The sequence below is a fragment of the Dipodomys merriami genome, unplaced genomic scaffold (assembly GCF_024711535.1).
Source record: "Dipodomys merriami isolate MVZ:Mamm:240054 unplaced genomic scaffold, mDipMer1.0.p SCAF_11, whole genome shotgun sequence".
NCBI classification, from domain to species: Eukaryota; Metazoa; Chordata; class Mammalia; order Rodentia; family Heteromyidae; genus Dipodomys; species Dipodomys merriami.
The window spans coordinates 19,587,877-19,614,261 of record NW_027202382.1 but is presented as its reverse complement, the minus strand read 5'-3'; the positions used below and the strand labels follow the sequence as shown (position 1 = coordinate 19,614,261).

Here is a 26,385-nt window from a genome sequence, read left to right as displayed (position 1 = left end):
ATTTACTATTTATTTATTTATTTATTTGTCTGTCAGTTGTGGGGCTTGAATTCAGGGCCTGGGCACTATCCCTGAGCTCTTTTGCTCAAGGTGAGTGCTCTGCCACTTTGAATCACAACGCCATTTCTGGTTTTCTGGTGGTTAATTGGAGATAAGAGTCTCACAGACTCTCCTGCCCTGACTGGCTTTGAACTGTGATCCTCAAATCTCAGCTTCTGAGTAGTTAGGATTACAGGTGTGAACCACCAGCACCTGTCTGTGTTTATTTTTTAATATAGTATATATATTTTGGAATATAAGAGGAAAAGAATAAACAAATTAACATTGAGTTCTTTCATGCTTTTTGTTCAACTCAGCCCATGCCAGACAAAATGCCCACCTGTGAAGAGTTACCAGACTCTCTGATAGAAAGCACATGCCATCTTTCTAGTTAGAAAGCTTGGGCTTTGTTGTTGTCCTTCATCTCCATCTCTTCACACCTTTTCTAGTGTCTTCCTTGTCTCACAATAATAATTCTTCCTTTTTTTTTTTATTACTGTGCTAGAGATGCAAGGCAGAGCCTCACATATGCTAAGCATGTGCTCTACCCCTGAAATATGCCCCCAACCTAACAGTTCTTCTTTCTGAGACTACCCTCTTCAGTACTGTGTTCCTTACTGTCCCTCTGGGGCTTTAATCCATCAGTTGTCTCTACTTGGTCATGTTTTCACCTTTATCCTTTTCATAAAGTTCTTACAAAAAAGTTTCTCTTTCAGACCTGATCTTTTGAGCTTTAATCCCATCTTTATCTTTTCATTCCCGTATTTCTCAAATATTAGTTTAAGTTTTGTTACCTTGATTTTCTTAAACTCTTACTGGTAACAACCCTTAACCTCCCAGAAGCTGACTTCACTTCTGTCTCTCTGATGAAACTTGTCTCTGATGAAACAATCCCAAAATGACTCCTCTCCTACTAATCCAGAGACTTTTTTCCAGTTTTAATCCTCCTCAGTTTTTCTGAAGGATGTGACCTTTATCTACCCTTTCATTTCTCTGATGTGTTAACATTCACTTTACATTGAATCCCTCTGCTTTGCTCCTTAACCTCTAACCTCTCTTAACGTTCTCTCTTTTTAAGTTTTTTTTTTTTTTTTTGGCCTTTTTTCCTCCAAATATAATCATTCTGTTCTTGGTTCTGTCCTAGATTAGCTCAACTACCCTTTGCTTCGTGAAATGTCTTTCTCTTTTGTTTTTTTGACTCATAACTACTGAGCTTAATTGCAGTAACTATCTTGAATAAGGTCCAGATTTCTTGCTCAGTTTATCCTCTCTATCTTACGATACTTTTCTCCTCACTTCACTGCATTTGTAGATCTTATGTATATGTTTGTGCATGTGTATGTGTGTGTGTTCCTGTGAGCATTACCGATGAGTTTTCAAAATCAAGAGTAGATGGGGAACTCTCCATACCCTGGGCTTCTCATATCACTGTTCTCCCTCCACTCCGACCTCCTTGCTGCTGCTCCTCAAAAAGAGCTGGCCCATTTCTGCTGTAGAGCCTTTGCCCTTGGTGCTCTGATACCTGTAAATACTTCCCAGAGGTCATTGCATCAGAAAGTCGTTGTGAACTTTCTAACCTTATGGAAGCAATATTACCATTATTCAAGTTTTCATTCTTACACCACTTACTTTTCCTCATGACCCTCTTCTTTTAAAATCATGTGTCCTTGGTCTATGTTTCCTCAGCAAAATAAACTCCATGAGAGAGAAGGTTTTGTTAGTTGATTCACTATTTCATATCCAGTGCCAGCACTATTCTTGATATAAAGGAAGCATGTAGCAAGTGGATAGATGGATCATGTTCCTTTCTGGTCCAACTGTCATCAGCTTATGTTAGCAACTCTTGTTCCTTTTCTTAGACTACTCTAGTGAGAAACTACTGATAAATTGTTCATTTAATCTACAAATTATCAACAGAAGGAAAAAGTTATCCATTGGACTTAAAATTTGGTATAGGATTCTTTAACCAAATATTTATTGTGCTGGATAAATGTTTACTGTGCCAGATCAAATATTTGAGGCTAGATACTATACTAGGCACCAAAAAACCCCAATAGACTAATTTTTAAAAGTTTGTTACGGAACTATATTTTCATGATAGAGGTTATTTCAGTTAGTCTGTTTTACAAGTATTAGTCTTTAGAAGTAAGTAGCAGAAAATTAATGACTGAGTCTGTCTTATAAAAGACTGTATTTTATTAGTTAGTGTGACCAAACTAATATCCTCTGTCCATAGTTGGAAAATGGTCTGAGGTCAAATAGCCTTAATGCTAACACTGCTAGTTGAAACTAATAAAATGCTAGTCACAAAAGTAGCAGACTAAAATTTTCCTTTCAAATGCATACCTCTTAGAATGAATCAGAATAGAGTGCTTACCTAAATAATACTTTCCTTTGTGTTACATAGTCATCAGTGGGAAAGATGATAGAGTAGTATTTATTACAGTCCTTATATCATTCATTTCAAAATTGATGGCTAACTCTGCTTTGACTTTTGGATATATTGCTCTAGTGTTTTTCTATTAAAAAAAAAAAAACCATTATTACAGTTTTTTTCCTTCCTGTTAGGGATATTTCAAAACCAGAAAGATATAGTGGAGACAATATAATCTACAAACCACCAGGGGTAAGTTGCTGTTCCCTAGTATATAATAAGATACTCAAATGCATGAGTAATTCTGTTTTAATGTTTGTGAAATCACAGAACTTTAGAATAGGAAGGCACTTTGAAACACCATTTTATGCTAACCCAAATATTTCAAAGTGTAGATAGAATCACAGAAGCCTAAAGTACACAGGAATTTATTTATTGACAGAACTGGGATTAAAGATCCCCTAGATCTCAGGTGCCTTTCTCTCCACCCCTCACCCCCACCCCCACCCCTAACCTCTTGCTTGCAGTCTGGGAGCCAAATTTTAAAAATTCATCAGTGATCTATGTTTGTCACACTTACCTGTAATGTTCCAACCAAATTTCCATATTTCCTGGGATATAAATTGGCATCATACTTGTTAAATAATAAGGGATAGCTAAGTTTGTTAACCCTTAGCTAAGATGTTGTAAGTGAGTCTAAATGTAGAAGTCCCTGCTTCAGTTCAGATGATGGTAGCTACAACTAAGAGGCAAAAATCATAGTTTTATCCTAAACACCATTACAAACTGACCACGTAAAATAGAAATCTATGCCTATTTTTTTAACTCATAGTTTTAATTTTAATGTTGTTTTGACACTAAATTTTTATGCAAGATGAATTATCATTACTGTTGTTTGCTTAAAAGTTCATTTCTTGTTCAAATAATAACTCAGGCCATTTTCTGTTGCTGTAACAAAATACCTGAGGTTAGAAACTTCACAAAGAAAACAGGCTTTATACCTCACACTTTTGGAGGCTAAAAGTCCCAAGTCTGGTGGCCTGTCTGTTTAGCCTTTCATGAAAAGTGGCCCTTTTTATTATGTTACAACATGATGGAGAGTCAGAAAGAGAAAAGGCCATGAACAGAAGGGGTCCCATAGCAAGGTAAGAAACCAGCTATGAGGGGACAGCCAGTCTTGTTCTTTTTATGACAACACACTGTCATAAAACTAAGTGAGGTACTGCAAAAGCTACATTAATCCAAGGGCAGTGTTCCCAGCGACTTAATTCCCCTCTCACTTTCTACCTGTCAAAAGTTTTACCACTTTTCCTATCACTATACAAGACCAATCTTCTAGCATATAAACTCCTGGGGGACACGCTTAATCCATATTGAAATCACAGCAGATGGATATCTGCCTGCATTTTCTGTATGTAAATTTCCTTAATGGTAGTTTACAAGTATCATCATCTCTAGATTTTCAAAATTCAGTAGTGTCTTCCAATGTAAGGTGGTGATTAATAGCACAGGCTCTGTTCTTATACTGCCTGGCTTTAACTGTCAGACTCGCCACCTTTTAGATGGTGTACCATGGAAAGTTTCTTAGCCTCTCTGTGCTTCAGTTTTTATCATTAGTAAAAGTAGAGAATGATAGTAAAAGGACTTGCAATGTAGGGTCATTGGGAGTACTAAATGAATCAACATGTAGAAAGTACCTACTACAGGCCTATTTCCTAAATATTGAATATGAGTAAATGCAGAAATAAATTTGTAAGTAGTTAATATATTAAAATCACATGTCTGAGATCTATATAGCATCTTGTCATTTTCCAAGTTTTTCATTGTCCAAATGTTCTTGTAACATTTTCAATGACAAGGAATCTAATTTATTTGGATAATTACTCTTTTCACATTCCCACCTGCTATTGGTGAAGATACTAATAAGTTAATTGTTATAAATATAAGGAAAGACTTATGTATCAGAGACTGAATTAGCAAGTTCCTCATAAACACAGTTAACTTTTTTTTTTTTTTTTTACTGTTTTTGGCTTTTTTCCTTATAAGTTTTTTTTATGTTTTTTTAAACATGTTCTGTGGAGTTTATGAGTTTGTAGAAAGATTTTAAGATGTGCTTTTGCCAACATGGATTAGATTTGCTTAATTATTTTCTGTTTTTATTGGATAGCGTTCTGCTCCAGACATGGTGTACTTGGGGTCTATGACAAATTTTGACCTGACTTACAATTGGATTCAAGATAAATGTGTTCCACTTGTCCGAGAAATAACATTTGAAAATGGAGAGGTATGTGCTAGAGTGCTTTGGGTAGAGAGGAGAGTGGATTCATTCTTCTGTAAGGCTAATACACATGCCATTAACCATTCTCTTCCTGGGATCTTGCAACAGTGTTGTTACATGGTTGGATACTCAGTTGTTCTTATCTGAAAAATAACTAGAACTGAATGGAGAGACCAATAAATTCTTAGTGAATTCTTCTCTGCAGGAATTGACAGAAGAAGGACTGCCTTTTCTTATACTCTTCCACATGAAAGAGGATACGGAAAGTTTAGACATATTCCAGAATGAAGTGGCCCGGCAATTAATAAGTGAAAAAGGTAGACAGGTTAAGGTGTTTATTTTCATTCTTCCTTGCTCTGCTTTTCCCTTCCTTTTTCCTCCATCACATTCACATCCACATAAACGTATTTGGGCTAAAAGTTTAACAGAGATTTGAAACATTTCAAATATTGGGGTGAGAAGATGTTGATAGGTATATAAAGAAGTGGGAAGGTTTTTTTTGTTTGTTTGTTTTGCTTACTTTCTGTATGCCTGTTTTAGAGAGAGAAAAAGTCAAATAGCATGAAAAGTAAAGTACTATATGAGTACTATATGAGTTAGGGCACTTTCTCCTAGCAACTTAACGCTTGTGTGACACCTCACATTCCCAGAGGTTCCTGCTTATTGCTTATTTCTTACTGATTTACTGAGAATTTGTCTCTGGAATGTGAGGCATTAACAGCTTTGCCTCTTTTGTTAGGGAAGCAAGTCAATCAAAATCAGCCAGCAACATCATATAGAGCTTCCCATGTTAGTCATTTAGTAAGAGGTTGCAATGAAGATGGTCTCACCAAAACAGCTCGTATATTGGTTTGAGGAATTTGCTGCCCAGAATGTGGGTAATGTGCAGAGCATATGATTACCCATTAAATCCACAATAGCATTTGGATTTGAGTGTTACTATAATTTTTGAGGAAATTATATTCTGCCGTGAGAACTAAAATCCTACTTCTTTTAACTGTTACACTGTTTAGGTTGTAGTTTTATCTGATCTATATTACTCTAAAGAACGTTAGTGTTTTTTATTTATTATTTCATTTTTGTGAGTTTATAATCTTCATATAGTCAAGAAAATTCTAATGTACTTCTCAAAATTCTGCTTCTTCCAAAGGTACAATAAACTTTTTACATGCAGATTGTGACAAATTTAGACATCCTCTTCTGCATATACAGAAAACTCCAGCAGATTGCCCCGTAATAGCTATCGACAGCTTTAGGCATATGTATGTTTTTGGAGACTTTAAGGATGTATTGTAAGTATTCGTTTTTACTTTATAAAAAAGAAAATTGAATTTAAATAATTGTTCGAACATTTCAATCCTGGGTTATGAAAGTTGTATTTGTTTATTGGATATAAGAATTTGAGTGGTTTCTGTTTCTTTTCACAATATAGTGTGGTGTAACTATAGAATTATTGTATATTTATGTAGAAATACTATTTAGGTGGTTAAGTGGTGACTATAGCTTGGAAATCAATCTCTAGGGGAAAAATTGTGTTCTGTGAGACATTAAATACTAATTTCTTGATTGGGTTTGGTCTTTGCTTCATGGAAAAATACAACCTAAGTCAAGTTAAAGGATTTCTGGTATTATTGCTGTTCCCTTGTGATTTCATCTAGTAAAAACATTAGTAGTATGTATATATGACCCAGAATTTTGCTATTACTGTGCATTTCTAATGGCATGTAAGCTAGACCATTTCCAGGAACAATTAAGCTTCTTGACTCTACTCTCAGATATTTATAGTATTAATAAACTTGTAAGCCTTGTAACTGTTATAGATACTAAATTTTTATTACTTTGTAGAGATGTTAAATACAATGACTTAAAGTGCGGGTATTTTTTTAATATTTGAAAATTTTAAGCAGTGCAAATTTAAACAATTCAAATTAAACTTTAAATTTTTATCCCAAAAGATTATTGAATAATTTGAGAGTATAATTTAGAGTATAATCATTAAAGTATAATCCTATCACAGAATAAACTACCTCACATACTGGTAAATATTTTAGTAGAGGTTTGATTGTTTTATAGAAGATTCTCAGTACCAGAACAAGAAAGAAAGCCTAGATTTGATTCCTGCCTTGGGCAAGAATATAACTTCATTGTTCTTCTTTCATCATGTCTAAAATGTGGTTAATGGTACCATCTTCCTAATGAGATTTGTATGAAAATAAATGAAAGATGTTGTATTACAAATATAAAGTTGTAACAAATTGTAGGTTTTTTTTCCTTCAGTTAAACTCATTGATGATGGTTGTGTTATAAACCATAAGATATGTTAGATTTTAGTTATTTTTATTTTTATTTTATTTATTTATTTATTTATTCATTTTTGTCGGTCATGGGGCTTGAACTCTGGGCCTGGGCGCTGTCCCTCAGCTCTTCAGCTCAAGGCGAGCGCTCTACCACTTGAGCTACCGCGCCACTTCCAGATTTCTGGTGGTTTATTGGAGATAGGAGTCTCACGGTCTTTCCTGCCCGGGCTGGCTTTGAACCGCGATTCTCAGATCTCAGCCTCCTAAGTAGCTAGGATTACAGGCGTGAGCCACCGGCGCCCGGCTCAATTTTTTTTTTTTTAATTTTTTTACTTTTATTTTTTAATTAATTAATTAGTTTTTTTTTTTTTTTTTTTTTTTTGCCAGTCCTGGGGTTTGAACTCTGGGCCTGGGTGCTGACCCTTAGCTCTTCAGCTCAAAGCTAGCACTCTACCACTTGAACCACAGTGCCACTTCCAGCTTTTTCTGCTTATGTGGTGCTGAGGAATTGAACCCAGGGCCTCATGCATGCAAGGCAAGCACTCTACCACTGAGCCACCTTCCCAGTCCTAGTTCTTATTTTATGTATGCTGAAATGATAGAATTTAACCTCCTAATTCATTAAACACTTATCTAGCTCTTTTAAATGAATCAGTTGTTTAGAGTTTACTGAGACTGGAGCCGGCCTAATACTAGAACAGCACTGTGGAACCTGTGTCTGCCAGGGCTTGTATGGAGCCTAGAATTGTTGGTGCTAGGTTGGAGCATGCATCCTGGGGTCTGGCCTGGAAGCAGAGTACACAGGTGCCAGACTAGAGGTTAGAGTACAGTAAAACCTGTCTGCAGGGGCAGTCCTGGAGCACAGATCCATGGAGGCTGCTCCAATGTTAAGATCTGTTGAATGAGTATTATTGTAGAGGCCATTTCTATTGCTAGGGCCATTTCACACCTACGGGGGTGTTTTGGCAATTGGGCTGTTCTAGAAACAGTCTACTGGGTAAACCTGGAAGCTGGGGCTGAGTGATCCTACACCTCGAGTTAGAGCAGGTTTGGAATCTCAGAGCTTCAGAGACTGGCCTGGTTCTAGACAGACCTGGAGTCTGTATCTGCACAGAAATAGGACCCTGATTCTTCACAAGTGTAGGTTTCAAAACATCAAGAAATGTAGAAAACTGGGAAGGGATGTGAAGGGTAAACAAAGGAGGAGGCTGCAATGCTTGGTAAGAAATGTACGCATTATCCTGCCCATGTAATTGTAACCCCTCTGTACAGTGTGTTCACAAATAAAATTAAATTAAATTAAAAAAAAGAAATGTAGAAAAAAAAATAAAAACACAATTATCTCTCAAATAATTTCCCAAGAAATTGCCCACAAAGTTCAAAGTAGCCAGGTGCTAGTGGCTCATGCCTGTAATCCTAGCTTCTCAGGAGGCTGAGATTTGAGAATCATGATTCAAAACCAGTCCAGGCAGGAAAGCCCATGAAATTCTTACCTCCAATAAACTACTTAGAAAAAGCCAGAAGTAGTGCTGTGTTTCAAGTGGTAGAGCACTGTCATTGAGCACAGATTGGCTCAAGGACAGAGACCATACCCTGAGTTCAACTAGGACCAGGAAAAAAAAAAAAAGAATTCAAAGTAATTTTTTAAAATAATTTTTATTGAGATTAGATGACTACATAAATTTCACATATTTCCCAGTATTGTGGAATAGTGATACTTAAAGTCACAAACACATTTTAACCTTCACAAGGCAAATGGTCATTATCATGGTCTATAAAATTGGTGAATTCTATGAACTTTGACAGTCAACTATTTCTTCCACATCAACTGGTATTTACATTTCTTTCCTTTTGCTTAGTGTAAGCTGTTCCCTCTTTCCCTCTCATTCCCTTCCTCCCATCGCTGCCTTTGAGTTGCTTAGTTCATTTTCATCAATGTCCAGTGCAGCTGATGGGCCCCTCTGTTGTATGTTTTCTCATTTCCTATGATTCTGTGTCCTCCTAGCTTGTCTCAGATGTGTGCATATATATATATATATACATACAGATATGGCATATATATGTATATATATATATATATGTGTGTGTGTGTGTGTGTGTGTGTGTGTGTGGTCAAGAACATGGAATCATTTAGCAGTGATACAATATAATGAGTGGAAGTCCTTTGTTTCTCGAGTCCTGTTTACTTTGTCATACCTCCTTGCATTTTGGCTTTAGAATCCACATATCAGGGAGACCATGTGCCATTTGTCTCTTTGCTTTTGGCTTACCTCGCTCAAAATAATTTGCTCTAGTTCCATTCATTTCTCTGCAAATGCCATTATTTTGTTCTTTCTAATGGTAGCATAATATTCCATTGTATATAAGTACCACAATTTTTGGATCCACTCATCTGTAGTGGAGCATCTGGGTTGTTTCCATTTCTTGGCTATTTTGAACAGTGCTACAGTGAACATGGAGGTACATATGTCCTTATATCCTTGTTTCTGTTGCTTAGTGTAGATGCCTAGGAGTGGTATGGCTGGGTCATAGGGGAGGTCTATATTTAGCTTTCTGAAGTACCTCCAGACTGCTTTCCAAAGTGGTTGTATTACTGTACATTCCCACTAGCAGTGCAGTAGGGTTCCTCTTTCTCTACATCCTCTCTAGCAATTGTCATTGGCTGAATTTAGGATGTGGGCCATTCTGATTGGGGTAAGGTGGTAACTCAGTGTTATTTTTATTTGCATTTCCTTTACAGCCAGGGATGATGAACATTTTCTCATGTGTTTCTTTGCCATTTTTATCTCTTCTTCTGAGAAGTCTCTCTTTAGCTCCCTTGCCAATTTAATGATTGGTTTGTTAGATTTGGGAGGGGCTAGTTTCTTGAGTTTCCTGTATATCAAAGTAAAATTTTTTTATGGAAACTCTCAATTTCAAGAAAATACTGAGAAATAATTCAGTGAAATCAAGAAAACAGTAAGTGACCAAAATGAACTAAGATGAAAGTTAGTGGGAGAAAATAATAAAATCAGAGTGAAAATGAAGTGGGGACTTGAAAAACAAAAGAAATTTAGTTGAAAATTAAAATCAAACGAGTTAAATTTTTGGAAAGATAAAGTTGGAGAGCCTTTAGCCTAGACTAATATGGAAAGAGCAGTCTTTAGAAATATACTTAAGGAATATAGAGAAGAGACAATGTGCCAACAAATTGACTTGGAAGAATTGGACAAATTCCTGTATCCACAGACCACACCAAGGTGAATGATGAAGAAATAAAAAAAATTAATATATCAGTAATAAAGAGAATGAATCAGTGATAAGAAGTCTTCCATTAGGAGAAAGAAAACAGTAAAGTAAGACCTCTAGTTTCACTGATGAATTCTACCAAAAATTTAAAGAACAAGTTCTTTTCAAACTACCAAAAAACTGAAAAAGGGTGGTCATGTCTCATTGACTGATACCACAGTCAAACAAGGATACTGCAAGAAAAAAGTTACAGGGTAGTCATCTTTGATGAACACAGATGAAAAAATTCTGCACTGAATAACTAGCAGCAAACTAGAGAGCCCAGATATAAACCCATTCATTATGGTAAATTAAGCAGTGGGGAAAAAGTCAGTTTGTTCAATATGGTGAGGAAGTAGGGGGTAACTAGGGATCCACATTCCAAAGAGCAAAATTAGACTCTTACATTGTATGCAAACATCAACTCAAAATGGAATAAAGAACTAAACATAAGATCTGAAACTCTGAGAAAAAAAAAAAAGAAAATAGAAAGGGAAAGTTCCCTGACACTAATTTAGGCATCACTTTTTAAAATTTAATCCTAAAAGCACAAGCAGCAAAAACAAAAATAGACAAATGGTACTATATCAAATCCAAAAGCCTTTGTACAACCAAGGAAACAGCCTGATATAAAAATAATGGGCAAATTTTCTCAAAAGCCATATAAATAGGCTATTGGTATATGAAAAAATTCTCGAAACCAATCATCATCAGAGAGATGTAAATTAAAGCATGAGGAGGCACAATGTACACACACCTCTTAGGGTGGCTGTTATCAGACGATAACAAAGGTTAGTGAGAATAGGGAGTGCAGCCGCGCTGTGGGTGCCGGTGGTATTGTGGTAAACAGGATGGGTGTTCTGCAGCAAACTGAAACATACCTTCCACCACTGATCATACCCAAGGAGATGAAGTCAGTAGCTCAGACGATATCTGTTCTCCCATGTCTATTGCTCTATTATTCTCAGTAGCCAAAATATGAAATCAACTTACATGTCTCTCAACTGATGAATGGATGAAGAAATGATAGTATATAAACATTAGGAATAGTATTCAGCCTTTATGGAGAAGGCAATCCTAAAATTATAAAGACATAGATGAACTTGGAGGGCATTAAGTGAAATATGCCAGGTAAAGAAGACAAATAGTACACAACCTCATGACGTGAGGATGGTAAGAAGTTGAGCTCATAGAGATGGAGAGTAGAATGGTGTGGTTACCCTTAGTGGGGAAGGATAGAGGAAGGACCATGTGCAGAAAACTGAGGAGAGTAGTCAGGCAAAAGAAAAGCCAGAAAAGAGCAATAATCTTGATAATGAAGGGTGAGCAGTTCAAACAGAAAGGATACTGGCCCAGAAGAAAAAAGTGCTAGATTTGATCAAATCTAACAATGAACTGGAAAGTGATGGTGGAATAAATTTTACAAGAAGCTTCTCTCTAAAGGGAAAAAATTGAGGGAGAGATAAATCCAGAGACACACAGATGACATAGTTTCCACCCTTCCTCATTCCCCCTCCCCCTAAGGGTGGAAGAAACTAAACATGATTAAATGCTTATGGAATCAAGTCTTATTGCTTACGGAAGTGTTGATTCAGGAAAAGGGGGCTAATTGATAAAGCAAAATAGGGAGCACAGCGGAATGAGATCTGCTAGTCTTCTTTAATGAGAAAGGAAGAGCACAGCTTTTCTCTGGGGTTTGTTTGGGACTTCTTGTGTAACAGCTACTGAATATTCTCATTTTGCACCAACAGGCCAGATCACCTGCTAAGAGTGAGGAAGTCAGGGCAAGTTGAGAGGCCAGGATTGCATTGGATTTAAAAAGGAAGAACAGGAAGGGAAAGCACAGAAATGATGGGACAAAGGGTGAACCAATTCAGCAGTGAAACCCACGGAGACACTATGTTGGAAATGAACTATATAGCTTTGGGGGGAGGGAAGTCGGGCGGAGGGGAAAACTGGGAGAATGAGGGAGAGGGAGACACTGTTCAAAAGAAATGTACTCATCTGAATATGTAACTGTAACTCCTCTTTACATCAGCTTTACAATAAAATTTATAAATAAATAAATAAAAATCTAAAAAAAATAAAAAGGAAGAACAGTTGTACCCAGCAGTCCAGGTTCCTAACATCCAAGAACTTTAAAAACAATTGGAATGCATAGTTTCTTTAGCAAGTGTATGGGCATTGGCCCTTAGACTACAAGCCTGTCTTAATTAGGTGTCTTCTTCCTCTAATGATTTCAAAGGCAGGTTTTGTTTTTGTTTTTGTTTTTGTTTTTCTGAAGCTGCAAACTCAAGCTGAAGGGATGAGGTTTTTAGGAAAGATAAAAGTTCTGGACTTGCTAGAGCTCATTTATAGGCAGAATGTCTGCTTGGTACTGAGATGTGTGTCATTTACTGACCCATGTGTCATTTACATGAAATTTATCAGTTCACTTTCCTGTCTTGAGTAGTGTGAATAAATCTGAAAGGTGGTTGTTTTACTTCTTCACTATAATAAGCTTAAAACCCTAATTATGAAGTCTCAGATTATTTGTGGAAATCAGAAAGATGCTGGTTCAGGTTAGTCTTACCAGTGAGCAACTGGTATTGGATTGTATTCCTGCAAATGTTACACATCAAGGAGATCCCATTGAGGAATTCCAGCTTGGCTTCTTAATTTTCTCCTGTGATTCTCAAGTCAGATTTAAAACACTAATACTTTGGACCTTACTTGATGTCTGCTTCCTAGGGAACCCAAGCTAGCACAAGTGGTCATGTTCTTTATCACTTGACTCAGCCCATTTACTCCCCACCCCTGGCTCACTGGATGAGGAATTGGGCTTGTACCCAAGTAGAGTGAAGCCATCAGCTGGCAGCATTCTATTTACACCCTTGTTCAAAACAAAAAGCAAAAGCAAAACTGAGTTAATAAAATGCTCCAGAGGGATCTCTATTGGGACATGATCCTTATCCTATAACTGTTTAGTTCTTTGATAAGGAAGGCTATAGGCTGTAAATGACTATATTTGAAGCTTTTTAAATAAATTGTAAGATATTTCTTCTTTAGGTTCGTGATTCCCCTTCTAGGCACCGTTCTAACTTTTTTTTTTTTAGGAAGAGGCACATGCTGAATCTGTGAATAGATGTTAATGTTAAAAATCAAATAAAATAAGCAGCAAGGTGAATCTGACACATTTAATGGCTTATATAATTGTTATTGTGTGGCATGCTAATTGAGCCTTTAAATGATAAGCAGTTTTCATAAATTACTATAATTACTCTTTTACTTAGTAACTCAGCATATCTGGGGTCATCTGGAGGAAGTATTAATTGTATGAGAGAGGAATAGCAGATTTAAGGGTCACAGCCCCGCCCATGCCAGAGGGGGGCCTTAGGAAGCAGAAGCTACCAATCTTTTGTTTACTTCTAATTTATTTCAGAGAAACTGACTTTTAGTAAAGTAAAATAACTTGCAAGACCACCAGCTTATTGGTTCAAAGCTAAGATTTACCTCAACATATTGAATACCAAAGACCTAGGTCCCCATTACTGTATGACAACAGTGACATTTTTAGTACCTATAAAAAGTAGTGTAGCTTTGTGACGGTGGTTCACGCCTGTAATCCTAGCTACTCAGGAGGCTGAGATCTGAGGATCACCGTTCAAAGCCAGCCCAGTCAGGAAAGGCCTTGACACTCTAATCTCCAATAAACCACTAGAAAACCAAAGTGGCACTGTGGCTTAAGCAGTAGAGCCCTGGCCTTGAGCTGAAGAGCTGAGGGACAGTGCCCAGGCCCAGAGTTCAAGTCCCACAACTGACAAAAAAAAAAAAAAAAAAAAGTGTAAATCAGCGTGGAAGATGTTTGGAGAGCTAATACTTTTACAATTCTAAAAGTATCATTCACAGAAGAAAGTTTTCAACTTGATAAAGACCAATTTACCAATTAATCCCCAAGCTAGATCATAGCTCTGTAAATGCTTGTTTTATCCTATTGTTTGATTGATTGATCTAAAGGAAGAGGTTTTATTTTATTTTATTTTATTTTTTTGGGTCCGGTCGTGGGGCCTGAACTCTGGGCCTGGGCGCTGTCCCTCAGCTCTTCAGCTCAAGGCTAGCACTCTACCATTTGAGCCACAGCGCCACTTCCAGCTTTTTTCTTATATGGTGCTGAGGAATCGAACCCAGAGCCTCTTGCATGCAAGACAAGCACTCTACCACTGAGCGACCTTCCCAGCCCCAAGGAAGAGGTTTTAGATGGAGGTAATTGCAGAATTTAGGACAGTTCTAGGAATGCTGTGTAGCTCCGAGAGAATAAATGATACATTTGGCATAAGTCTTTTGGAGGACTTTCATGAAAGATAACATTTCTAAAATGGTGGACAGTGGTTCCTTTTCCCAACAGTGCTTAGATATGTTTGGAGTTCTAAGTGGCAAGGGAGAAAACAGCCACAGAACAGATTTGGGTCATTCTCAAGATTTTTGTTACCATCAGAAACCATCCCCCAGGGCTGGGAAGGTGGCTCAGTGGTAGAGTGCTTGCCTTGCATGCCTGAGGCCCTGGGTTCAATTCCTCAGCACCATGTAAGCAGGAAAAAAAAAAAGCCGAAAGTGGGGCTGTGGCTCAAGTGGTAGAGCGCTAGCCTTGAGCTGAAGAGCTGAGGGACAGCGCCCAGGCCCAGAGTTCAGGTCCCACAACTGGACCCAAAAAAAAAAAAAAAAAGAAACCATCTCCCAGATGGAGTAGTTACTCTATTGATAATGACTTCCCAACTCTGGGCCCAAGTCATATCTACCACATCACAGAAAATTGTCACAGTTCCTGAAACTACTGAGTGTGGAGATATTTTATGGCTGATTGGCTGTATTAATGACAAGGCAATGGGTGAGCAAATAGGCAGTGGGAGCAAACTATCATGGTGTTTGAGCATGTGTATCTCCATACAGCAGTTAGCCTACCTTCTTGTCCTCACAGGGAGAACTAGGACTCAGATGGAATTACAAAGAACTCAGAAGGGTTTGTAAGTCAGGTTACCATTAAGGTCTGGTGTGTGTGTTCATGTGTGCGCGCATGTGTGTGTCCATGAGTGTGCATGTGTGTGTGCCAGCTGGGGCTTGAACTCAGGGCTTGAATACTATCCCTCACCATTTTTCAACACAAGGCTAGTGCTCTACCACTTGAGCCACAGCTCCACTTCTAGTTTTTTGGTGATTAATTAGAGATAAGAGTCACACAGTGTTTTCTGCTCAGTGTCACATCAAACCATAATTCTCAGATGTCAGCCTCTTGAGTAGCTAAGATTACAGACACAAGCCACCTGTGCTCAGCTCATTAAGATCTATTTTAACTGAGAACCTGGTTTTGTTCATCAGTATCTCAATATGAGATCAGTATCTCCAATATGAGACAGCTCTTAGTGGGGTCACAGTTGTTGTGACCTGGGGCTACAGTGGCATTGGTACATCAAAAGCTAAAAGAAGCCGGGCGCTGGTGGCTCACGCCTGTAATCCTAGCTACTCAGGAGGCTGAGATCTGAGGATCGCGGTTCAAAGCCAGCCCATGCAGGAAAGACCGTGAGACTCCTATCTCCAATAAACCACCAGAAAACTGGAAGTGGCACTGTAGCTCAAGTGGTAGAGCGCTTGCCTTGAGCTGAAGAGCTGAGGGACAGCGCTCAGGCCCAGAGTTCAAGCCCCATGACCGACCAAAAAAAAAAAAAAAAAAAAAAGCTAAAAGAAAAATGATAGTTGGTTTTCATCAAGGTGAAAACTTCCTTCTGAGACTGATACTGTTTGGATGTAAAAATGATGCACAGGTGGCAGGTAAGCACACAATGAAGGTACCCAGCATCGTCAATCCGTCTCAGAAATGTAAATTCAAACCACAAGATACCATTCTGTATCTTTGGATGACTACCTGGGTTAGGATTGTAATAAATTGGGTGCTTGTGAGGATGTACAGCAACTGTACTCTTAAACATTGCTGGTGGGACTATAAAATTATACAGCCACTCTGGAAAAAAACGTTTAACAATTTCTTTACAAGTTATAGATACACTTTTCATTTTCCTCAGTATTTGTTCTGGAGAAATAAAATCCACATAGGAATCTGTGCACAAATGTATGTAGTAGCCTCCCCTCCACTTTCTCTCCCTCCATCTATCTTTCACACTCTTCCTTCCTCCTTCCCTTCCTCCCTTTTTTGTCATTGCTGTAGTTTGAACTTAAGGCTTCATACTCAAGTGCTACAAGAGTCAAATCTCCAGCCTATTTTGCTTTAGTTATTTTTTATTTAGGTTGTCAACTTTTTGTCTGGGGCTGGCCTTAGACTGAGATCCTCCTCTGGCCTTCTGCATGCTGAGATTACAGCTATTTATCACCACCCTAGCTTCCTTGTCTAAATAGGATCTTGATAGCTTTTTGCCTAGGATGGTCTCAAATTTCTGTTCTCCTAGTCTCCACCTCCTGACTAGTCACCAAAATCATGAAAGAACTCAAATGTCCTTGAATAAATAAGCTAATTGTTTTATATCCCTCTGTGGAATGCTTTTCAGCAACAAATAGAAATGAATAGCGTATGTAGTGTGCTAAGAGAAGACTATCCATTCTCATGGTTACATGTTGTTTAATTGCATGTGCTTGACAACAGACTAATGAACAAATCAGTGGTTGCCAGAGGTGGAGGAGGTTGGCTTAAGAGGATGTAGCAGTGTAGAGATGGTAGCAGCAGGCTATGCATATGTTAGAACTGTGAAACTTAAGCCTAAAAGCAGTGGATTATCTACTGTGTAAGTATTTTTATTCAATAATAAAAGAGTTCTTACCTTGTATGTATTTGCCAAAGTGTATGATACATCTCACATTTGTACATTTCCTGTGTCTAAATTTTGCCTAAAAATGGAAAATTGTCACCCCTAAATAAAGTGTGTGTGGGATACAAAAGAAACTTATTGGTAGTCTAACTAGAAGAATTGTTCCTTGAGGGGTACAAATTTTATTATTGGTAAGGGTCTTTTTAGCAGATTGCCGTGTTGTCTAGTTTTCAGGACACTTTATTGTTGATTCACTGATAATGATAATGATTCCTGATAATTATGGATAGTTTCTGGCACATGCGCAGTAAGAGCTGTAGTGTTGTCTCTTTCTACCACATCAGTTCAGACTATTCCTATCTCCCTTGTCTGTGTGTTTTACTTGTAGCCTGTTAACCGTGGGGTGGGAGGTGATAAAGTAGAGAAAAATCTGTCTTAAATGCTTTCTATGCATTTGTCACATTAAAATTTTTTTAATTTTAATTAATTAGTTTGTGGCAATACTGCAACTTAAATGCAAGGCTTGGGTGCAGTCCTTGAGCTTCTTATTTTAACTCAAGGCTGGTGTTCTACCACTTGAGTCACAGCCCTACTTCTGGCTTTTTTTGGTGTTTAATTGGAGATGACAGTCTCATGGACTTTACTGCCAGGCCTGGCTCTGAACCAGCATCCTTCGATCTCAACCTCCTGAGTAGCTTTACAGGCTTGAGCCACTGTTCTCTGGTGACACTTAAGATTTAATCATGCTTAAATTGTCTTGACTAGCAGACACAATTGGTTGTGTTAGTTGTGATCATCTTTGGATCTCTAAGCAGAGCCTTTATCATAAGCATTCTAGACCATTTGCATTCCTGTAGATTGAATAGATACTGTTTTGTACTTTGCAGTGGGGTGGCTGTGGGTGATGTCAGACTACATTTGAATTGATCTCCTCTCCATGTTTGTCTCTGGTGCATGTGCAATTATTGGAGCACTGGAGAACCTTTCAGAGGCCTTCTGTCAATACTGCTACCTGACAGTCATTTGTATTTGTAAACTGTGCATTTGGCACCTGCTGGTCTCTGTTGCATTGGAGCTAGTGGGGAGCCAGAAATGGGTGTACAGTGAAGTTACTGGTTGGTACATCTCAGTGGGAGTTATCGAAGCAAAGAAACAGCACTTTCCAGGACCTCAACAGAGGATGTAAAGAAAGAAACTGGTGATATTAGCACACGCCAAGCTATTCTTGATTACCAAAAATGATTGCAGAAGTCAGTCTGTTTTACTCAAAGCATTAAAGAGTGACACCTACATTTTAACCAGAGTTGTTATTTAAATATGTATAACCAGTTTTCAAAAGTACCAAGGTACAAGGCAGACAACTCATGAGCAGTATTATAAATCCAGCAGCAGAAATAAAATGCTTAGTTTCTGAAGAAATACAAATTTTCTGAAGAAATACAAATTTTAATTATCAAAAGCATAATGTTTTATAGATGGAATTCACATACCTTGTCACAAATTCTTACTTTTTAATGCAATGGCCCTATCAGCTACAACTCCAAGAAATAGTTTACAAAGAAGAAAACCTACTGTATAAATCTGCTTAGCTCAGTAGGGTAAATTCTACAATCCTGTCTTTGTGCTTCAGGTTTGCCTATACATAATTATGTCAATAGAAAGTGTTTTTGTATTGGTTTCAGGTATCAGGTTCCTGATTTTAATGTTTTAGAGATGTAAGAGTGACTTTTCACAGTTAAGAGAATGCCTTAGTGGCTTATGAAGAACCCCAAACTAAACAAAATAATGGAAAATTTTGAAAGTGTTTCCTGGTGTAAACAAAAGCTGGCTTACTGCTCTTGAGAAGTGCTTTCTCCTCCTCTGTGAAGCCAGCTGGGAAAATTGCACATCTGGTTGCAGCAGCTGGGAAGATGTTTCCCCCTGTGCTGAGGAAAAAACAAAAGTCTATCCCCTAGATCAAACAAATTCTATGAAACTGATTCTTGCCAATAGTGAAAGCCCCTAAGGTCCTGTGTCTCAGAGTTAAGCCTTCAAAGGCTCTACCTACTGGCACTGGGTTCAGATGCTTTTGGAGATTCTGTGTTGCTTGTATTTTTGTTACAAGGTCTTTGTAGAACTATAGTTAACTTTATCTTTTTTTTTTTAATGCCAGTCCTGGGGCTTGAACTCTGGGCCTGGGCTGGGAACGCTGTCTCTGAGCTTCTTTTGCCCAAGGCTAGCACTCTACCACTTGAGTGAGCCACAGCACCCATGCCAGCTTTTTTTGAGTTTATTGGAGATAAGAGCCTCACAGACTTTCCTGTCCAGTCTGGCTTTGAATCACAATCCCCTGATCTCCTGAGATCTAGGAGATCTAATAGGTAGAATTACAGTTATGAGCCACTTGGTGCCTGGCAGAACTATATCATATTAAATGATTAGCCCCTATACAACTATTTTGTTCTTGAGCCCTGATAACTTAATGCAGTTTTTCAGGACATAGATTTTGTTTGTTTTTTGCTGGTACCAAGATTTGAACTCGGAGTCTCATGCTTGCTTATCTTTGCTTGCTTAGCTTGTGTTCTATTGCTTAAGTCATGCATTGCAGCCCCCCCCCCCTTTTTTTTTAAATGGTTAATTTTTATCAGGTTGGCTTCAAACCATGATCCTTCAGCTCTCAGCCTCCTTAATAGATAGGATTATAGATGTGAGCCCTTGGTGCCTGTCTGGAACATACTTTTTTTTGTTTTAGCTTATACTTACTTTATAATACAGAATATAAAATATATGTGTGTATTATTAAAGAAAATATCTAAATGCTCACCAATAAGAATAGGAAGGTAAGTGGGCTCAGCATCTAACAAGACTGTTTTGTCTCTGTTAAAATAGTAACATAGGAACTTTTTCTATAAAGCAAAACTAGAACACAGGAGTGAGTATCTAGGTATCATAATTTCAGTTCTGTAAGAATGCTTGACATGTACCTAGCTTGTGATTGTTGGTATGATTGGTGGAATGATAAATACAGTTTTTTTTCTTAATGTTTTGTTTTCATTTGGTAAGATAGAAATGAAGTGTAACAGTTTAATCTAAATTCATATTTGGTTTTAGAATTCCTGGGAAACTCAAGCAATTCGTATTTGACTTACATTCTGGAAAACTGCATAGAGAATTCCATCATGGACCGGACCCTACTGACACTGCCCCGGGAGAGGTAGGACTCTTACTAGTTTTCCAGTGGGAACTCTTTGTTTCTATAGTTTTAAAGATCTATGGCCTCTTACTTACAGTTTGAATTTTAGCTTCTCAATATCTTTGTAAAGAAATTCTAACCAGACTATAGGAAGTATGCATGCTTTGTGCTTTTAATTACTGAAATTTTTAGGCCTTCAAAAAAGTTGCCAAGCATTATAATGTCATTTCTTAATGACCTGAACAAAGAGAAACTGAGTGTGATTTCTATATTATGTTAAAGAGTTAAATATAGTTGGCTCACGTAGAAGCAGGAAATTGGGATTGGGAACAGATTTGATCAGTGATGAAATCCGTGGTTTCCAGAACTTGCTTAAGCCTTTTTTTGTGGCTGGAAGATTGACCACAGTAGATAAAGCAATGATGTGTTATTCTTAAACCATTCTAAGATCTTTCACAAACTCAGTATTGGTAGTTCTTATTAATTATGGTTTCCAGATTTAGAATGCTTGATGAGTATTTGTCAAATTTTTAATTTGCTCTTGTATATATTTACTTAATATTTTAATATTTACTTATAAGTAAATGTTTGTTTACTTATTTATTATCAGTCATTGGGCTTGGGTGCTGGAACTGAGGATCTGGACACTGTCCCTCTGCTCTTTTGTTTAAAGCTAGTACTCTACCACTTTTGAGTCCACAGCGTCACTTTCAGTTTTTAAGTGGTTAATTGGAGATAAAAGTCTCACGGCCTTTCCTGCCCTGGCTGGCTTCAAACCACTCAGTTTGAAGCCTCCTGAATAGCTAGGATCATAAAGTGTGAGCCACTGACATCCAGATTCACAATATATAGATGGACAGATAGGTATTCTCAGAGTTAATATATATGTATAAATGTATAGATACATAGTTTTAAAAGCCTGACAATTTTCTATTTCTTTTTTATAAATTCTTTTACAAGTAATATAAAATCTTTTTTCTTTTTTTTTTTTTTTTTTGGGGGGGGTCCGGTCGTGGGGCCTGAACTCTGGGCCTGGGCGCTGTCCCTTAGCTTTTCAGCTCAAGGCTAGCACTCTACCACTTGAGCCACAACACCACTTCCGGCTTTTTTCTTTTTGCTTATGTGGTGCTGAGGAATCGAACCCAAGGCCTCTGGCATGCAAGGCATGCGCTCTACCACTGAGCCACCTTCCCAGCCCATAAAATCTTTTTTAACATATTTTTTTATTGAAAAGATACTGTACAAAGGGGTTACAGTTACATTTATAAGGTAATGAGTATATTTTCTATTGAGCATTGTTACCCCCTGCTTTGTTTTTTTCCTACCATCCCTTCCCTCCCCAACTCCTCCCTGCTGTCCCCCCCACCCCCCTGCCAAGCTGTAAAGTTCATTTTCAACATAGTGTCTTTTACATCTCATTATTACAATAGGTCAACCTGTGTCCTTGTTTCAGCATTTTGTTATTTCCCTTCCCCTTCCCATAAAATTCTTTGACTAGACAGGAAATGATATATACCTGAAACCTTTCTATTTTATATGTCTAGAACGTAAATCTGTTATTTTATCCAAAGAACTTCTATTTATGAAGGAAAAGTTAGAAAGCTAAATTTTCCCCTATCTTAAGAATCAAATTAGGTTCAGAGTCAGGAGTTCCAGGAATCTGATGACATGCTTTACCTTGAGAAATGAGGTCAGTTTTGTCACTGATGATTAAGCAACTATAGAAGGAGACATATTAGTTAATGGTGATTATTTTCCTAAGTAGGCTTGCTTGATAGGCTGTCAGATTAGGAAAAGATTTGGTTTACTGTTATTGGTGTAATCCAGATATATTTTAGCTTCTTCAACAGATAATGAATGTCTTGTACTTCCCTTATTCACATTTGTGTACTAATATCCCCTGTGCAGCAAATACTGTAAATGTTTGTTTTATACTAATATAATTTCAGCTTAATTATATCAAATGTATCTTAGAAGAAAAAATTTTAAAAATATGTTGGAGAAGCAGACTATGGTAAGTTGAAGGGGATGTTTATACACAACGCTTCGATTTTCATGGGAGTGTTCTAGTATAAGTGTGTAACACATGCATTGGGCACCCGGTTTGTACAGAGGATATTGAAAAGCTGCACTCTGGGCCACCTCCAGAGTTGCTCACACAATGTGGCCATGAAGGACAGATGACATTGCCTTTTCTTTAGAATTCTTGAAAGTCACATTTTCCATTATATTCTATTTTTGTCTACTGTTGGTATACATGTAAAATATTACACAAATTAATTTTCTCAGTCTAGTATGTATTTCCTCCTCATTTCAGCCAATTTTTAAATAATTTCTGTCATGCAAGTAATTGATAAGCAGCTGCTGGAGGCCAGGTACAGTGGCTCACATCTGTAATCCCAGCTACTCAGAAGGCACAGATTGAGGCTAGCTCAGGCATGGGGCTGGAGATGACACTCAGCAGTAAGAAAACCTGTCTAGCAGAGGCATTGAGTTCAAACCCCGGTAATGAAAGGAAAGTGTTTGGGACCCACAAAGGTGGTGCAAATTGCTGTGGGCCCCAGTTGATGGTCCTGAGGAGCCTTGCCCTGGACCTCTTGTAAAGGGAATTTAAAAGAGGAAATTAAGATCTCAAACATAACTGTGTCCTGGGCAACAGTTGCTATCTTTTGCTGATTAACAATTATAGGGTAACTACCATTTATCTAAGATCCGTATTAAGATGTTATAACTCCTTAAAATATGTTCATACAAAGCTGTTTTATTCTTTCTTTTGTAGCAAGAACAAGACGTCGCAAGCAGTCCTCCAGAGAGTTCCTTCCAGAAGCTAGCACCCAGCGAATATAGGTATACTTTATTGAGGGATCGAGATGAGCTTTAAAAACTTGAAAACAATTTGCAAGCCTTTCAACAGCAGCATCGACTTACATGGTGGAAATAGTAAACCTATATTTTCATAATTCTATGTGTATTTTTATTTTGAATAAACTGAAAGAAGTTTTGGGTTTTTAATTTTTTTTCTCCCCCTGACTAAAAATGCATTGTCATTTAATATAGCCTCTTTAAAAAAAAAAAACTGCAAGGGTTTAAAAGAATAATAATAAAACAACAACAACCAGAGGCCTATCTTCTGTTTAAATCTTTGCTGTACAATTTTTATAAACCAACTGAAAGGTAACGTTGCCAGAAACATACCATTAACTCGCACCACTAGGATAGAGAAAATGTAGGGTGTTTCCTGTGTAAAATGTGCTTTTCTTTCTTCTCATCTGATCATGTCTGTTGGTATTCTCATTATCATATTCTGAAAGCTAAGGGGATATATATTCTGGATACTTGGGAGGGGAATAAATTAAAACTTTCACACTGTGCTCCGTGTTTTACTGATTGGTTGGGCATTACTTAGGAAAATTCCATAGTGGTATTTCTTGGATTCTTAATGTGCAACTTAAACATAATATGAAGAGGAGGAGAGCCATAAGCCAGAACATTTGGCAGAAATTGTCTTTATGAATTAAGAAAAAGAAAATGAAAAGTATTATTAAATTTCTGTGTTTGTCTAAAAAAGTGGCATATGGATGGCATTTAGAACTCTAAATGAATTGAACGTAAATCTGGGAAAGGGAGATAGTAGTGGAGCAGGTGACTAGTATTGAACTAGATTCCTGTTATGTGACTTTAGTTTCCAAAGAGAAAAACCAACCGAGAAATCTCATTTCAATCATTGTAAACTTCCCTCTATCTATAGTCTCATTATAGCTGTAGAGATCAAAGCAAAGACGATAAAGAACATGTATATTTAATTTTTTGCCATTGTAAAATTGTTAAGGGACCCTCCCCCTCCAGCTTCTCTGACTGCACGGGCCTGCAGTGTACAGTCAGATGGTCCCTGCACCGGGCCTCAATGCTGCCAGGGAGTAAAAGCAGAGGGAGAGGCCCTTCAGTGTCATATCAGGAATCCCAATGCCGGAGGACAGACAGCTTCTAAGTTGGCTTTCCTCTGGGCCTGGGTGGTGCTATATATAGACCAAGGGTCATTTTATACTTAGGGTAGAAATCAATCCCAGTTTGGGGAAATATTATTTTTAAGCTTAAAAGGTTGACTTGTGCCATTATACATAGTATGTAATAAATGTTACATCTTCCAATCCTTTTAAAATAAAATGAATATTTATAATGGATATTTAATAATTGTTATTTTTAAAAAGCAGCTTATACTCCTTATTTATGCATGACTTTCCATAGTTTCCATAGTTTAATTCAGAATATTAAATGTTAAACAAGGTGATAAGGGCATGTTTAGAATATTTTACCATGTTGGACCCGAAAAGTAGGCCAGAGCTTTGTAGAGGTTGGACCCCAGTTCTGTCCTCATTGCTTGTAATTAGTCATTGGATGTCAGAATTGTGGTCTTCAGATCAGAAGATGGACCACATCTGAGAGAATGAAAACCAAGTATTGAGCAAACTAACACACAAGACCAAAAGCAACACATGCCCTTAACTGGAATAAATTCGTAATCCTGTAATTAGGTTAGGAAAAGTGATCAGCAGAAGTTAGCTTTCAGGTCCTCCGTTGCAGAGAGCTTGCTTGAGGGTAGTTATTAGGAAAAAGGAACCAGGGAGCACACATTTGATGGGGAAGTAAGTGACAAAGTGGTGTTTTTTAAAAGAGGCGGATTTGAGGAGACATTTTCTAGCGTTTGTGTGCTTGGGGACTTAGGCTGCATCCCAACCTAGTCACCATATACCAGACTGTGAAGCCAGTGAGGACAAGGATGCTCAGCTTTTTTGCTTTTTTTTTTTTTGCCAGTCCTGGGGCTTGAACTCAGGCCTGGGCACTGTCCCTGAGCTTCTTTTGCTCAAGGCTAGCGCTCTACCACTTGAGCCACAGCTCTACTTCTGGCCTTTTCAGTGTATGTGGTACTGAGGAAGGGAACCCAGGGCTTCATGCATGCTAGGCAAGCACTCTACCCCTATGTCACATTCCCAGCCCCTTGCTGAGCTTTTTTGTCTGTATATCTAGCGCCTAAGTGTGTATGGGCACTTCAGTAGTCATCCTCTAATGTCTGTGGAATGCATAGGACATAAAGTGGCCTTGGGTAGCTTTGTACCTTCGTGGTGCTCAGTACTTATAAGAATTTGGTACCCAATTGTATAAAAACATCTTTAACAAGCCCAAGTGCATTCCACAAAAAGACAGCTTAGCATAGTAAAAGGTTTAACACGTAAGTGTTCGCGCTGATTTGCTCAGAGAAGACTTGGGTCTGAGAGCAGTATAGGTACTTGAAGGCCTGGTATTGTCCGTCTGCATCCCAAGGACTAAACTAGGATTGTATAGTCATGGGGAGGCAGATTTCTGTAGACATCTATTCAAGGCAAGTTTTTTTGGTGCTATAATATGGTGGAGGATACAAAGTATGCTTTATTAAGCATAAATTCTGCCCTAGAGTTGTATGTAGTCTTACCAAGATGTGTAAGCAATAGCTGTTACAGGTTTAAAGGTGGAAAAAATAGCAGTTCAGGTTGCTGGCAGTGAGTGCCAAAGATCTCACTGAGATTCTTATTATGTTAAGTTTTTAAAGGGTGAATATGTATTGTTCAGGAGGAAGGGATCTGGATGGATGGAAAGACCCTAACACAGGAACGAAACAGCATAGTGCACTGGAGAAAATAAGTTCTCGTAGGAGGAAATAAGAAAGAAATATGACTCAGAGAATGTTCCAGAAGTAGTCTCTGTGTCCCCAGTCTCAGGCCTCAGGCACTCTCAGCAGGGTTGGAGACCATGGCGGACTCTACTGAAAAGTTGAGTAGCAAAAAATCGGAAGCTGGCCTTTCTGTTTTTTCACCACCTCCCTTTTTCAGTTATTCAAAAACTGTTCCAGTCACGAGAGGAACCATGAAAACATGGAAAAAAAAAAATAGAAAAGAATTAAGGCTAACTGAACCCAAAGAAATAGAGTAAATAGGTGCCTGGAGTAGCTCATGAAGAGCTCCAACTGTCAGGGACCATGTGCAAAGAAAGGAATCGGCATGCTAAGAAAAAGGAGTGTGAACTAGACAGCAGTGTTTGAAATGGGAAGGCTCAGGGTGAACTTAAATTGATAGAAAATCCTAAAGTTGTCAAGGAAGCTTTTTTTTTTTTAAAGCCGGATTCAAGGCAAAAAA

General features: G+C 37.9%; 1 protein-coding gene across 1 annotated transcript in view; it reads left to right on the top strand.

Moving 5' to 3' along the window:
• Positions 1-23,589, top strand: part of Erp44 (endoplasmic reticulum protein 44) — a 69,399-nt gene extending 45,810 nt beyond the window's left edge. The window contains exons 7-12 of the mRNA XM_070010725.1: positions 2,608-2,665; positions 4,581-4,697; positions 4,897-5,008; positions 5,842-5,983; positions 20,137-20,239; positions 22,998-23,589. Coding sequence (XP_069866826.1) covers positions 2,608-2,665; positions 4,581-4,697; positions 4,897-5,008; positions 5,842-5,983; positions 20,137-20,239; positions 22,998-23,099 — 634 coding nt within the window. The 3' untranslated portion in view covers positions 23,100-23,589. The remainder of the gene's footprint in view (positions 1-2,607; positions 2,666-4,580; positions 4,698-4,896; positions 5,009-5,841; positions 5,984-20,136; positions 20,240-22,997) is intronic.
• The last annotated feature ends 2,796 nt before the right edge of the window (positions 23,590-26,385 follow it).